The sequence below is a fragment of the Dermacentor albipictus genome, chromosome 6 (genome assembly GCF_038994185.2).
Source record: "Dermacentor albipictus isolate Rhodes 1998 colony chromosome 6, USDA_Dalb.pri_finalv2, whole genome shotgun sequence".
NCBI classification, from domain to species: Eukaryota; Metazoa; Arthropoda; class Arachnida; order Ixodida; family Ixodidae; genus Dermacentor; species Dermacentor albipictus.
In genome coordinates this window covers 102,464,545-102,479,480 of record NC_091826.1, presented here as the reverse complement: position 1 = coordinate 102,479,480, position 14,936 = coordinate 102,464,545, and the positions used below count along the sequence as shown (strand labels likewise).

Below are 14,936 nucleotides of genomic sequence, written 5' to 3'. Positions count from 1 at the left end.
CAAGGTTATGTCGTTCGGTTTATGCAATGCCCCCGCCACGTTCGAACCGATTATAGACTCTCTGCTTCAAGGTTTGAAGTGGTCAACTTGCGTTTGCTACCTCGGCGACGTCCTTGTGTTTTCTCCTATATTTGAGACGAACCTTGAGCGCGTCGCATTGACGTCTTCCGCAAGGCTGGGCTCCAAATAAACTCATCAAAGTGTCACTTCGGGCGTCGACAGATTAGAGTGCTAGGCCATCTCGTCGATGCTTCTGGAGTGCAATCCGACTCGGAGAAGGTTCGAGCAGTAACGGCTTTTCCTGTACGTCAGTCTGTCAGAGACGCCCGGAGTTTAGTGGGGCTCTATTTTTATTTCAGACGGTTCGTGAAAGATTTCGCAGCGATCGCTCGACCACTCACTTAACTTCTGAAGGAAGACGTGCCTTTTACGTGGGGTTCCCCTCAGGTTGGCGCATTTTCATGGCTTATCACGATTCTCACCAATCCACCGGTCTTGGACCACTTTGACCCGTCCGCACCTACAGAAGTCCGAACCGATGCAAGTGGGTATGGGATCGGCGCCGTCTTATCGCAACGCCAACACGGACACGATCGCATTATAGCCTACGCTAGCCGGCTCCTGGCAACTGCAGAGCGCAACTATTCTATTACCGAGCGCGAATGTCTTGCTCTCGTCTGGGCTGTTTGAAAGTTCCGCCAATATTTATATGGCAAGCCCTTGTCAGTAATCACAGAACATCATGCGCTCTCTTGACTTTCGCCGCTCAAGTATCCTATTTGCCGGCTCGGTTGGTGGGCCCACCGACTACAAGAATATCTCTACACAGTGATTTGCTAGTCGGGACGCCAACACTAGGACGAAGATTGCCTCTCTCGCTGCCCTGTCGAAGACGCGACCTATACGTCTGATACTGACACCAACGCCTGTGTTCTCTCTCACTGCTCAATGTCGCCACCGAGCAGCGCCGTGACCCGTCCTTGCGTATCATTATCGACCGCCTGGAATCGTCACTTGCTGACAATTCCCTTCGCTTATTCACACTTCAAGATGGCGTACTCTACCGCCACAACGTTCACCTCGACGGCCCTGCTTTACTGCTTGTGATCCCTAAACACCTTCACTCGGCTGCTCTCCACGAATTTCGCCACCTCTCCACTGCCACCATTGTCACCTGGGTTTGTCACGTACCTACGACCGGATCCGACAACGCTTCTTTGGCTAGGGCTTGCTCGCTCCGTTCGAAGATACGTTGCTGCGTGTGAGAAATGCCAGCGACGCAAGACACTATCGACGCTCTCTGCTGGGTACCTTCAACCACTCGACATTCCCGCGGAACCATTCTTTCTGGTTGGTTTGGACTTACTTGGCCCTTTTCTTTTTTCTACCTCTGGGAACAGGTGGATCGCTGTGGCAACGGATTACGCCACACGCTATGCTATCACCCGGGCGCTTCCTACAAGCTGCGCCACAGATGTCGCCGATTTTCTTCTACGCAACTTGATTTTATTACGTGGAACTCCGCGACAACTTCTCACAGACCATGGCCGGACATTCCTATCAAAAGTTATTGCGGGCATCCTGGGCGGCATCCGGACGAACTGGGCTCGCGCTGTGAATTTAACCCGTCAGCGCTGCAACCGCTGTTGTAAATATAACCTGTAAATAGTTGCTCGTCTTACTGACTCGTCCTTCGGGTCACAATATTTATTAGGATGTATTAAGACGCGAACGAAATTGAGAAACAGCAAGGACAGGAAAGAACGTCACCAGAACTAAGTATTCTGGGAACTCGCCTTTTTGAAGACCGTGAACTAGTGGTAAGCGATCCACCGAGTGTCACCTTGGTAGCGAATCACCCGCAGACAAGCGTATCTAAACCGAATGCCCCCACAGCTCGGAATCCCATATTTCCAGACACAACTCAGACGAATGCTCGTGCTTTTTCATACTGTTTCGCATCTTAACACATCGTTATCAGTATGAACCGCAGAGGATCGGATCGGATCGGAAAACATTTATTGGGCTCTAGAAAAGAGATCTTTGCGGCTTCAAACTAGCGCTGAGGGACATTTCTCCTACAGTGGGCCCTGCTTTTCCTTCGTTTTGGTCTTGTGCGCAACCGTCTCTGCTAATTACACTTATCGCCTCGGCAACACACGGTTCCTCAGGTACTTCGTTGACAAGGGACTGGTGCCATTCGAATGTTCAACCTTGTTGGGATGTGCTAAGTCCTCATTTCGACATCCAAACTGGCGATGTCGTGTATGGAAACTGGAAATGTGGAGGCAGTTTCGGTTTATGTGCGGTTGTCTGCGGGTGATTTGCTACCGCAGCGACAGTGAGTGTATCGTTGACTGGAAGTTCAACGGCTTCGAGCAGGTGGCTGCCCAGGCTACTGAGTTTTCTCGACGCTCTATCTTGTCCATGTCGTTTTTAACTTTTTCTCAAGACTCAAAACACCCTAGATATTAGTCACTTTAGCATACGCTAAAGAGGATAAAGGTGAAAGCCTGCCCGTTCACCGCACATTCACTATATTGGCACGTGGACTTGTTTATCTATTTCGGGTGAGCGCTTTTCACCGGCTAACAAATGTTATCGTTCAGCGCGGGACGCGCCCTCATGTGTCGGAAGTTTCTCGAATGGTATAGATTAATATGTTGTCACCGGAGCTTGTGTAATCTGATTGAATGTGCGACGCGAATTCTGTGGAACTTTCTGGGAGACAGGCCTGCACCACTGATTACTCTGGAACCTTCGATGACTCGTGTATAAAGGCCGAGGCGTTTGACAGGCAGAGCAGATTTTTGACGATCGCCGGCTCTGTTCGTCGCTGTCGACATTCCTTAAGTGTAGCCTGTTTTTGCGGGCACATGCTGGCCCAATAAACTCCATTTTTATAATTCCCAGTTTCGCTGCTTTCTTCACCGTCAATACCACTTGACATCTGGTGGAGGAGCTTTTCGTTCATGTACCGGATGCCCCCGACGAGCTGTGATCCGAGCCCGGACTGCAAAGACAATTCGAGCGTCGTCCCGGACTATCGAGCAAGCGACCGGCTACAACAGCTGCCCCCGGAACACGGACTTCTAACTGATACGATCAAGAAGATCGTGGCCAAGACAACCCCAATGGCAGCTACAGCGTCTCCCATCTTTCTGCAAAAGCCCAAGGAGCCACCGACCTTCCGGGGATCATCGCTGGAGGACCCGGAAAACAGGCTGGAAACATACGAAAGGGCCGCTGCTTTCAACATCTGGAACTCGGACGACAAGCTGCGGCATGTATGTTTCACCACCATAGAAGACGCCGCCAGGACGTGGTTCGAAACCCGGGAATTGATCCTGACTACATGTGACCTGTTCCGCAACGGCTTCTTGCAGAGCTTCATGAGGGTCCTGCAAAAAGAGCGAGCCCAAGCTTTACTGGAAACCCGCATGCAGCTGCCGAACGAGAACATCGCAATCTTTGCGGAGGGTCCCCCTCTTCTGTCACGCCGACCCCGACATGTCAGAGGACAAGAAAGTTCGATTCTTGATTCGGGGGTGTATAAGAACAAATATTCGCAGCGTTGATACGCAACCTGCCCAAGACTGTCGCTGAATTTGTTTCGGTGGCCACAACGATCGAGAATATGCTTGAAACGCCCACAAGCGAATGCAACCGCCGTGCGCTGACAACAAACGGCGCCGAAGCTCAAGCGCTAAGCGCCAATGACCTGCGCGAGACGATAAGAGCGGTCGTACGGGAAGAGCTGCATAACCACACCAGGGCACCGTAACGCCGCAGTTCCGTCGTCCATACCCGCCTCCGCCAGCACGCCCGCCCGTCGCCTAGCACAGCTACTCGAGGAAGACGGACATTTGGTGCGCCCCCGACCACCACCCGCTCTGCTATTACTGCGGGGAAGCCGGGCATGTCCACCGCCGATGACCATACCTCGAAATGGGACCATGAGGGTTCGCCGTCAACGCTCCGCGCCTGCAGCAAGGTGAACGCCCTCGCGATATCGCCGGCTACCTCGCCGCCACTCAGTGGAACCCTCGACGACCATCCCGTTCGTCGCCACCAGGCCGTTACCTGTCGCCGCAGCGCCAACCATACACTGGTCCAACCTAGGAGCGGTCCGGCAGCCCATATCGTGAAAACTAAAAGTAACAAGCCATGGAGGTGTGGTTCCTGTTCGTCGAAACGACAAAGATCCTCTGCCGCCGACGAAGATGCCGAAGACACTATCTAGACAAGATAACAACGATACGCCGCCATCTCGACGAACCCTGGAAGCAAGGAATGCACCGACCAAAGACGTGACGACGCGAGGTACCAGCCACACGTCAGCGCGACGCAGCCGTGATCCGACACAAAGAGCTAACTGCAACGCAAAACAAAGAGCCACCGACCTCGACGTGGTGCTCGACGGCCACACAGTAAGCGCATTAATAGTCACAGCAGCCGACTACAACTGAGCTTGAATATCGCGAATAAAACAAGGACACGAGGAAAGAAATACCACAGACAGGAGCTGACTGCTAACTGGAGCCAACTGAAATCGACAACTCTGTCATGAGTGAACCCTTCGCCGCCAAGTTGAGGAAAGTTAAGGCTGTGTGGGAAAGCCCCCAAATTCGGACCGCTGGAGGACACCTAATAAAGCCTACTGGGATATGCACCGCATGAATTACAGTTCATGACCGGACCTACCCTGGCACCTTCGTTATCCTCCAATAGTGTTCACGAGACGTCATTCTTGGCATGGACTTTCTGAACCATCAGAGCACAATCATCAACTTGCAGTAAACGTCAACAACGCTAACCTAAGATCAAGCGATACCGCCGGAGAGCGCTCGTAGTCACCATGCCTTGAGAGTACTTGAGGACCAATTGAACATCCTGCCTTGCTCCACCACTGTCATTTCCGTTGGCAGCGAAGCACCCGCAGACGTAGGAGGCATCATCGAGGGCGACCAACTTCTACTGCTAGACCATGAAATTAGCGTCACAAGCGGGATCGCTCGACTTCACGGTGGGAAAACGAAAGTGATGCTGACAAACTTAAGCCAGAATTTCAAGCACATTAACAAGGGCACGACGATCGCATACATCGGGGAAATTGTGGAAGCCAGCAATGCGTTTGTCCTCTCGGGTTCTACCACATCTTCCCCCACGACCATAGTTTCCGAACCAGACATCGACATAAATTCAATCCTACCCATCAGTAAGCAGGAACAGGTCAAAAGTCTTCTCTGACGATACAAAGACGGATTTTCGATGTCATCGAGGATGCGACAAACACCAGTAGCAAAGAACCGCATAATAACCGCAGAGTACCCTCGACCACTCCGCGAGAGCCCTTATCGAGTTTCGACGCGAGAACGTGAAGCTATTAGGCAACAAGTCGACGAAATGCCGCGAGACATCATCCAGCCGTTGAGAAGCCCGTGGGTAGCTCCTGTAGCCTTCGTGAAGAAAAAGGACTGAACCCTACTCTTGTGCGTCGATTATCGTTGACTGAACAAAATCGGGAACCAATATGTATTATGCCCCCTGCTACGGATAGACGACGCCTTCGATGGGCTCTGCAACGCTAAGTACTTATCGTCGATAGATCTCAAGACTAGATACTGGCAAATAGAAGTCGAAAACCGCCTTCATAACACCAGACAGCCTCTATGACTTCAAAGTTATGCCATTTGGACTGTGCTGGGCGCCTGCGATGTTCCAGCGCGTAATGGACATGGTTTTAGCAGGATTGAACTGGCAGACCTGTCTCGTTTACTTGGGTGACGTTGTCGTCTTCACGAGAAATATGGACGATCGCCTTAGGCGGCTTGTGACAGTACTAGAAGCCATCAAGCCATCAGGGCTCACTCTGAAGCCAAAAAATTGTCGCTTCGCTTACGATGAGCTTCTGTTCCTGGGCCACGTTATCAGCAAATCTGGAGTCCGCTTCGACCTGGAGAAGACAGCTGCCATCGCAAAGTTCCCGCAGCCCATCGACAAGAAGGCAGTGCGTAGATTCCTTGGCATGTGTGCCTACTACAGGCGCTTTGTCATGGACTTATCACGCTTCACTGAGCCCTTGACACAACTAAATGCGGTGTCGAGTTCAAGTGGGAAACGCTGCAGGCGGACGCATTTGAAGAACTCAAACGACGCATGCAGTCGCCACCAGTACTTGCGCACTTCGACGAGGACGCCGATACCGAAATTCCCACTGACGCCAGTTGCCTAGGCTTCAGTGCCGCCCTAGTCCAGCGGAAAGACTGGCTTAAACGGGTGACAGCTTACGCTTGCCGGTCACTTTCAAGAGCGAAGGCAATCCAGAGGGCTCGCGAGAGGGCCGTCAGGGTTCACCTGATGATCCCCTAGTGGGCCTAGTCAGGTGACGTTGAGTTTGCCTGCGTCTATGGTGGATCAAATAAAGTTGTTTCACTCACTCACTGAAAAGGAATGCCTCGCCATCATTTGATATGCAGCGAAATTCCGCCCTTGCCTATATGGCTGGGCATATATATATATATATATATATATATATATATATATATATATATATATATATATATATGGCCTTGCCTATATGGCATATATGGCAGGTCGTTCAAAGTCGTCAGTGGCCATTACGTGTTGTGATAGCTAGCGAATTTAAAGAAAACTTCAGGACGGCTGGCGTGGTGGAGCCTAAGACTGCAAGAAAATGATATCACAATAACCTAGAAGTCCGGAGGAAAACACTCTGAAGCCGACTATCACGCGCCCCCATTGACTTGCCACCGCAAGATGACGAGGATGACGACGCCTTCCTTGGAATAATAATGGCGGAAGACTTCGCCTGAGGGCGACGAGCAGATCCGGATCTAAAACGCTCGTCGAGTATTTGGAAGGGAACACCGACGTTGTATCTAGGGCATTTAAGTGAGGATTGTCTTCATTCTCGCTTCAAAACAACCTACTCATAAAGAACTTCTCACTAGTCCGCAGCAACCTTCTTGTTGTTCCGTCAGCGCTGCGTCCAGAAGTACTGCATGCCCTACATGACGATTCGACCGCTGGGCGCCTCAGATTTTCCCGGACGCTATCGAGGATACGGGAAAAGTATTACTATCCGCGCCAGACCACAAGCGTCGCCCGTTACGTCAAAAGATGCCGAGATTGTCAGCGACGCAAGACACCACCGACAAGGCCAGCGGGATTACTACAGTCGATCGAGCCTCCTTGCAGACCATTTAAGCAGGCCGGGATGGACTTGTTGGAACCCTTTCCGATGTTTGCTGAGCACGAGGTCGCGGGATCGAATCCCGGCCACGGCGGCCGCATTTCGATGGGGGCGAAATGCGAAAACACCCATGTGCTTAGATTAAGTGCACGTTAAAGAACCCCAGGTGGTCAAAATTTCCGGAGTCCTCCACTACGGCGTGCCTCATAATCAGAAAGTGGTTTTGGCACGTAAAACCCCAAATATTATTATTATTATTATTTCCGATGTCCACATCCGACAATTAGTGGATCGTCGGGGCGATGGACTACCTTACCCAGTTCGCTGAAACGACAGCTCTGCCGAAAGGTAGCGCAGCCGAAATGGCGAAATTTTTCATCGAGAACATCTTGCTAGGACATGGCGCCCCTGAAGACAGAGGAACGACCTTTATAGCGGAGCTCAGCCAAGCCATTGTGCAATACAGGCAGACAAGCCACAGGAGGAGAACTGCCTACCACCCGAACACGAATGGTCTTACGGAGCACCTGAATAAGCAATGTACGTCGACCTCGAACACAAGCCCTGGGATGCCGTTCTGCCGTACGTAACCTTCGCTTACAACACGGCGGTACAAGAAACAACACAGATCCCGCCGTTTAAACGGGTTTACCTCAGGAGCCCGACGACAATCATCGACGCCATGCTGCCACACGTCACCGACGAAGAGAATCTTGACGTCGCCACATATCACCAGCACGCCGAAGAAGCCCGACAGCTCGCCCGCCTGCGGATCAAGGATCAGCAGAGGTCCGACAGCCGACACAACCTTCGACGACGCTACATCGAGTACCAGCCTGGCGACAACGTTTGGGTTTGGACCCCAATACGCTGACGAGGACTTAGCGAGAAGCTTTTAAACCGCTATTTCGGACCCTACAAGATAATCCGAAGCATTGGCGTGCTGGACTATGAGGTCGTGCCAGACGGCATTTCGCTATCGCAGTGGCGGCGCTCACGACCTGAAATAGCCCATGTTATGCGACTTAAACCATGCTACCAGTGGTAACGAACTTTGGGACTTTGCATAGCTGCATCTTGCCCTTTATTTTCTTTCTTTGGACTCTATTATACTTCCGACTTTGTTTCTTTGTTGTTTTGTTACTGTTTAGCAAGTGTTCTTTTTTTTTCGCTCTCCGGTCATGTTCGCGGCATCGAGACATTGCTTTTTGAGAGGGGGTCATTGCCACGTGGTCTTTTTCGAGTGAGCACTTTTCACGGTCTAACAAATGTTATCCCTCAGCGCGGGACGCGCCCGCATGTATCGGAAGTCTCTCTAATGTTTTCGATGGTTATGTTGCCACCGGAGCTTGTGTAACCTGATTGCATGAGCGACGCAAATTCTGTAAAAGTGTCTGGAAGACACGCGGGCACCACCAATTACTCTGGAACCTTCGATGACTCGTGTGTAAAAGCCGACGCGTTTGACCAGCACAGCAGATTTTAGGCGATCGCCGACTGTGTTTGCCGCTGTCGTTGCCTCAAGTTTGCCTTGAGTGCAGTCTATTTTCGAGGACACAGGTTCGCCGAATAAATTGCTAGTTTCCTCACTTCCAGTTTCGCTGCTTTCTTGACCGTCACTACCACGTGACAATGTTGCTTGGTATTCTCATTCAAATGCGTGTTACTTGCTGCTGTTTTCTCGTACAAAGGTAGTGGGTCCGAGTTCCTTAATTAACTATACCTTAATGAATCGTGCCATAATTCGCCCTAATTACTACCAAAGGTCGCGGATTCGAATCCCACCAAAGGTCGTTGGTTTGGGCGCCTTAACTCTATCCTAATTAACCTTTAACTGTATCCTAATTAACACCTAAGGTAGTGGGTTCGACTCTCGAGCTTCACTATGTCAATTGGAATCAAAGTGACATCGTGAATTCGAGAGTCGAACCCATTCGCCCGTATCTCAAAATGGTTGTGACTCCCACCAAAGGTCGTTGGTACGACTGCCTTAGCTCTAGCCTGATTCACTGGCCCTTAATCAGCTTTGCCTTAATTACCACAACATGTCGTGGGTTCGAGTGCCTTAACTCCAAACTCCAAATGAACTGTTCCGTAATTCACTTTGTCGTAATTAACGCCGAAGGTCGTGGGTTCGTCTCCCACCTAATGTCGGGGGTACGACCCCCAATTTTGATGCCCTTTAATTTTGGCGCCATAAGGCTACACCACTATGCAACTCAATTTCACGAATCTATATACTTCCAATTCGTAGGAACGCGAGCACGTATATTCACCAAGGCCGCTGACAGGTCCGCGCCGCCCATCTCACCACACCACCGCACACCACGTACGACGGAATTGCTGCCCATACACTGGAGCGAATGGTTACCGCAGTAGTGGCCTCATCGCATTCGTTGTCAAATTCTTATATAAACGTGCCAACTGCCATGGATGCTGAAGAACAGGTCATTGCAGACGCCGTCTGACGAACCGCGCACGACGCCGACGCAATTAATACACGATCCTACAGCCAAGGCGTGCTTCAAAATCTCGCACAAAACTTTCTTCCATGGCACTTTCGTGCTCACCTAAGCACACAGCAGTCTCCGAAACACACCACCCGGCACTTTTGGAACGGATTCCCGATAATCAGGGGATAGAAGACAACGAGCAAGCTCATTCGCTAGCCCGCCATACCGAGCGGCTCACCTCGGTTGCCAGAAGTCTATTTCCCTAAAGCTTCGTTCGACTCAAATAGGCCAGCGAATCCAGCATGCTTCTACCGACTCTGTAATACTTTTTTCCACGTGCGAGAGTATTTTTATTCCTACAATCAGTGACCACAACTCTCCCTAACGATGCAATCATTCACATTGCGCCTTTTCCAGCCCACCCAATCTGTCAGGTCCTGGGGCAATGATAACGAGAACAAGGTAAAAGCGGGAGCGAACGTTTCGACAAGTGGACTTCTAATTTTTCAAGGTCTTGAAAAAGACAAGCCCACTTGTCAAAGCGTTGGTTCCGCCATGAAAAAGTCAAGTACACTTGTTAAAGCGTTGGCTCCTGCTTTTACCTTGTTCTCGTTTTGCTCATCGTCTTGAATTTCCATCTTCGCCTTCTTGGTGCTTTCTCTGGAAGTCTGTGGGCAGCAACTTAATGTCGTACACGGGTACTGGGAATTTCCCCGAGCACTCTCACCCTACGTTATAACACACACCAACTTACCTACTTACCTATCTTACTTCTGGAATCTGGAACTGTAACTGAAATCTGGAACTTCTGCATCTGGAACTCAAACATTAAAGAATAAGATATATACACTTCAGAAGTGTGCTTTGCGGGCTGTTGCCAATTTAGGCTATAGAGATCATACATCTCATTTATTTATAAAATTTAAGGTTTTAAAATTCAGTGTTGCCTATGAACATCAATTGTTGTTGTCGTTAAGGTCAGAAATTCGTAGAAATAGCCAAAACCTAAAAGGTTTAGCGCAATTACAGCCGAACATATCATTGCGTCCCATCAGAAATTCTGAACACTGGCACATTCCCCGAACACGAACGAACTACGGTCTCCAAATGTTAAAATTCACCATTCCACACATACTCAATACGTTCAAGCTGACAGAAGATCACTTGCGTGTCCTTTCAGGCAGGGAGCTATTCAACATGTTTACATAATCTGCTACAAGCCTAGAAAAATTCTGTCTATCTAAAGCCCTCCTTTCTGTTTACAGTATGTCTTACTGTTATGTTACCTTGCAATAATTTACTTGTCGTTGGTTTTTTGTTTTTTTGTGCGTGAATGATTGATGTACTTGTAGGCACCCAAGGGCGCATATAATTATGTATACTTCACAATTATTGTACACGTTTTTACTTATTTTTCTTTGATATGCTAAGACTGTATGAAGTTTGCTGTGCTGTCGTTCTGCTGCTTTGTACGGATAGGAGGTGGGGCTAGTCAAGCTGCATCAGCGCAGCTTTTTTTCCACTTTCCACGCCACAACTGTTCTGTGTAAAACACACTGTACTGTTAGTGGTGAAAATAAACTTCAACTTCAACTTCAACTTCAACCTGCCATACTGACCTGGTGGCGGGCTCGCCGGTGATCATAACAGCTCCACGCCCATGCCTTACACCTGCGCTAGCTGGCCCGCAGCACCTGAAGACCTGTGCTAGAATCTGTGCCTCCTCCTATTGCGTTACGTCCACCACATCCATAGTACGGTGATACTCATCGCTAGTGGATGGTTGCATGGACGGATGCTATGAGCGTCCTCTTTGGAACGGGGCGGTGGGTTGCGCCAACAAGCTCTTCTTATTGTATTGTCTCAGAAGGAAAAAAGTGAAAAGAAAAAACGCCAATAATTCCAACCCACGACACCCAACACCATTAAGCACTACCTCTACAAGGGGGGACGACTCACACTATAGTGCTATAGTGCACTATAGTCACCATCATCATAATCAGCCTCTTTGAGTCCACTGCAGGACGAAGGCCTCTCCCTGTGATCTCCAATTACCCTTGTCCTGCGCCAACCGATTCCAACTTGCGCCTGTAAATTTCCGAATTTGATGATTCCACCTAGTTTTCTGCCGTCCTCGACTGTGCTTCCCTCCTCGTGGCACTCATTCTGTAACTCTAATGGTCCATCGGTTATCCACCCTCCACATTACATGGCCTGCCTATGCACCATCGTTCCCCATCTTGATGTCAATTAGAATATCGGCTATACCGTTTGCTTTCTGTTCCACACCGCTCTCTTCCTACCTCTTAACGTGAAAGCCTCACATTCTTCGTTCCATCGCTCTTTGGGCGGTCCTTGACTTGTTCTCGAGCTTCTTCGTAAACCTCTAAGTCGCTGCCCCATATATGTTAGCACCAATAGAATTCAGTGATTGCGCACCTTTTTGGGGTAGTCATGCAGTTAAATGTTCTTCGTTCCTTGCTGAATGAACCTCTCTAACGCCAACTTGGATCGCTGCCTATGTATGTTCCACTCTCTAACGGTTTAAAAATCCTTTACCTTGCTACGGCGTTCGGCGCAATCAAACAAGCGGCATGTATATTCAAACCTAGAGCAGACCTATCATGATTGAAGAGATGATGAGAACAACGACGATGTAACCTGGCACGGGCTGTTCGTTGTGGGCAGTGCTACATGCACATGCGCTTGTAAATGTACACGCACATATTCATTCCTGCGCCTCTTTCCACGTAACGTAGCTTAACATAGCGTAACATTCACATATCTGGTAGGCACCCGACTTCGTGGTGGCGTCGCTAGCTGGCGCAGCGTGTTCAGTGGGAAGCGCGAGCGAAGAACCTGTCTGCATACAGGCCTCGTAGGTGACGCGTTCTAATGGTGGCAATGCGGTGTGTCACTCGCTACATTGCCTCATTGATTTTTTCATTAACGCCGGCCCATGTCCTGAGAGGCGCTCAGTCGTACTCTTTTTCTTACATTTCAACGTCATGTTACTTCATTTAGTTTTTGCCCTTTTTAGCGAATTTGGAAATCTGTCCCCGGTCTTTTGATATTTCGATGTGTGGCCGGTACACGTCGTTTACATCAAGTAGTATTACTTCTACCTCTACGGTCCTCTTCTGGGCCACTCCTCTATTCCGGATATGAACTATCGTAGTGGATCGTCATTACCTAGCTTCACTTTTATTCTACGGCCCGCTTCTCGGCCATTGTCGACTTGTGGGTATGCGCCAATATTTGGAATCAGCATCGACGTTGTCAAATGAACTGGTGACGCGCTCGTGGAGTGCCGTGCCGTTGACCGTTAGTGTGAACGCTTTCTGCGCGCAACTGCTCTGCATGCCGCCATGGATGAAGAGAACGCTGCCCCCCCAACCGTCGCTCCAGTCGCTGCCTCGGACGCTGCCGTTGCCCCGGCCACCGCCGCCACCGCAGCTGCCAGCGCCCCAAGTGAGGCTGCACTTTCTGCGCCCACCGAAGGGCATGTCGCGGCAGCATCGATCACCGGCGGCGGGGGAAGCTCTATACGCCCACGCAGCCCCAAGCATCAACGAAAAGGAGGAAAGAAACACCACGAGAAAGCGCAGACATCGGACATTGACCAGTCACAGCCACATCAGCCGCAGCAGCAGCTTACTGGCGTGGATGGGTAAGCCGTCGGTAACGGGTACCGCCACCTATTCTTGACCAATAAAGGAAGGACTGAATCGGTGATGTAACAGGGATGGGCCACCTGCAGCCTCGTAGCTACTGATGAGCACTTTCTGCATAACAGAGTCAGCGATTGTAGGTTTCATTCGTTTCTGCTAATGCGATAGGCATTGTTTGATTACTTAAGCCGTTGAAGCCAGCCGTTGAAGCGTGTAGAACTAGCTGGATACCGGCCTCAAATAGGTATAGCTCTTGCTTTTCTACGTTCATTGAGAAAAAAAAAGAAAAAGAACGCTTCTTTGACTGAGATAAAAGCATTGGCTGATATCTTGATCTCTCGTACAATTTGCCAAGGCATTCCAGTTTCATCCTAACACCAGTGACATAAATAAGCCCATCCACCTGTATCTATAGAGCTTGAAGCGGCCGTGTTAATGCCGCCTCCCGTTCTGTCTTATGGAAGGTTAATGGATTCCTCTAGTAGGATGGTGGTGGTCCACTTCACCTTTAGGGAATCACTTCCACTCAAGATATTATTCTAAACCTTCATCATGGTTCAAAGAGGCTTAAATAAAGATAACTACCTTGGATCGAACGTCAGAGTAACATGAAACAATGGCGCTTTTCTGTGCCTCTCTTTCCTCAGCTTCATGTTCTGCTTTGTGTCAGAAGCAATATGTATACTAAGTCTAAGCGCCAACTTGCCCAAGATGAAGTTATTTTGGAGCAGTAACACTGCATGCCTTTGCATTGGCACGAACCGCGAGAACGGGCTAAAGAAGCTAAGAAAGCCTTTGGTTTTAAAAAGTTGGCTGCAGACGGACACCGTGTCCATGGTTGCCTTTCAAATCCGTCATGAATGCCCATCGCCTCTTCGCGTGCGAGCGACAGCTTAATTCCTCGCCAGCTATCTGCTTTTGTGCATCTGCATTTTGCTTCCTGGCGCTCAGATAATTTGAATCTCGTTTACAGAGGTTGCCACTAACCGCCTCCAGTATTGGTTCGCGGCAAAGAGGTGCAGTATCAGTGGGCCAAGTTCTTCGTTCGCGTCCTGCCTACGCCTGCGAATCTTTACCAACGCGACAGCTGTGTCGATTTACTCGACTTGCATGAAAGCTTTTCATACAGCAAGGAAGAGCTGTGTGCATTTTCGTTATATAATACGTCTTGAGATGTCGTTGTTGCGTGCCACGCTTTAAAGCACCTGGATCATCTAGAAGTCGCGACAACCGGTGGCCGCGCCTCGCGGTTTGTGCCAAAAGAAAAATATTTATTTTAGCTACATTTATAAATATTTACACCTCTTTAGGCTGTACCTTTTTCCAGAACAGTTGTCGTGATCTGTCCTTCCCGCCTTTCTTTTATCGCTGCGAGTGCGGTACTTCGAAGTCACGAACGGCTTGCGCATTATCAGCATTACACAGCATTCTCGAAAGGAAAGTAGCGAGCACAGAGTTTTCAAGAAATGCAAGCAAGGCAGATGGCAATTGTCGTTGTTGGACAAGATAAGCCCCAAAGGGTGCTAACTTCTAAAGAAATGTAGCGCTACAAGCCGCGTTACCAGCGGGTACGCTGAAGTTATTTTCTGGTCACGT

The 14,936-nt window shown here is 49.7% G+C and overlaps 1 protein-coding gene across 2 annotated transcripts in view; it reads left to right on the top strand.

The window, feature by feature from the left end:
- The first annotated feature begins 12,951 nt into the window (after positions 1-12,951).
- LOC139046664 (uncharacterized) overlaps positions 12,952-14,936 on the top strand; it is a 29,340-nt gene continuing 27,355 nt past the window's right edge. For both annotated transcript variants that reach the window (XM_070541131.1, XM_070541130.1), the window contains exon 1: positions 12,952-13,339. In XM_070541131.1, the coding sequence (XP_070397232.1) occupies positions 13,038-13,339 (302 nt within the window). In that variant the 5' untranslated portion in view covers positions 12,952-13,037. The remainder of the gene's footprint in view (positions 13,340-14,936) is intronic.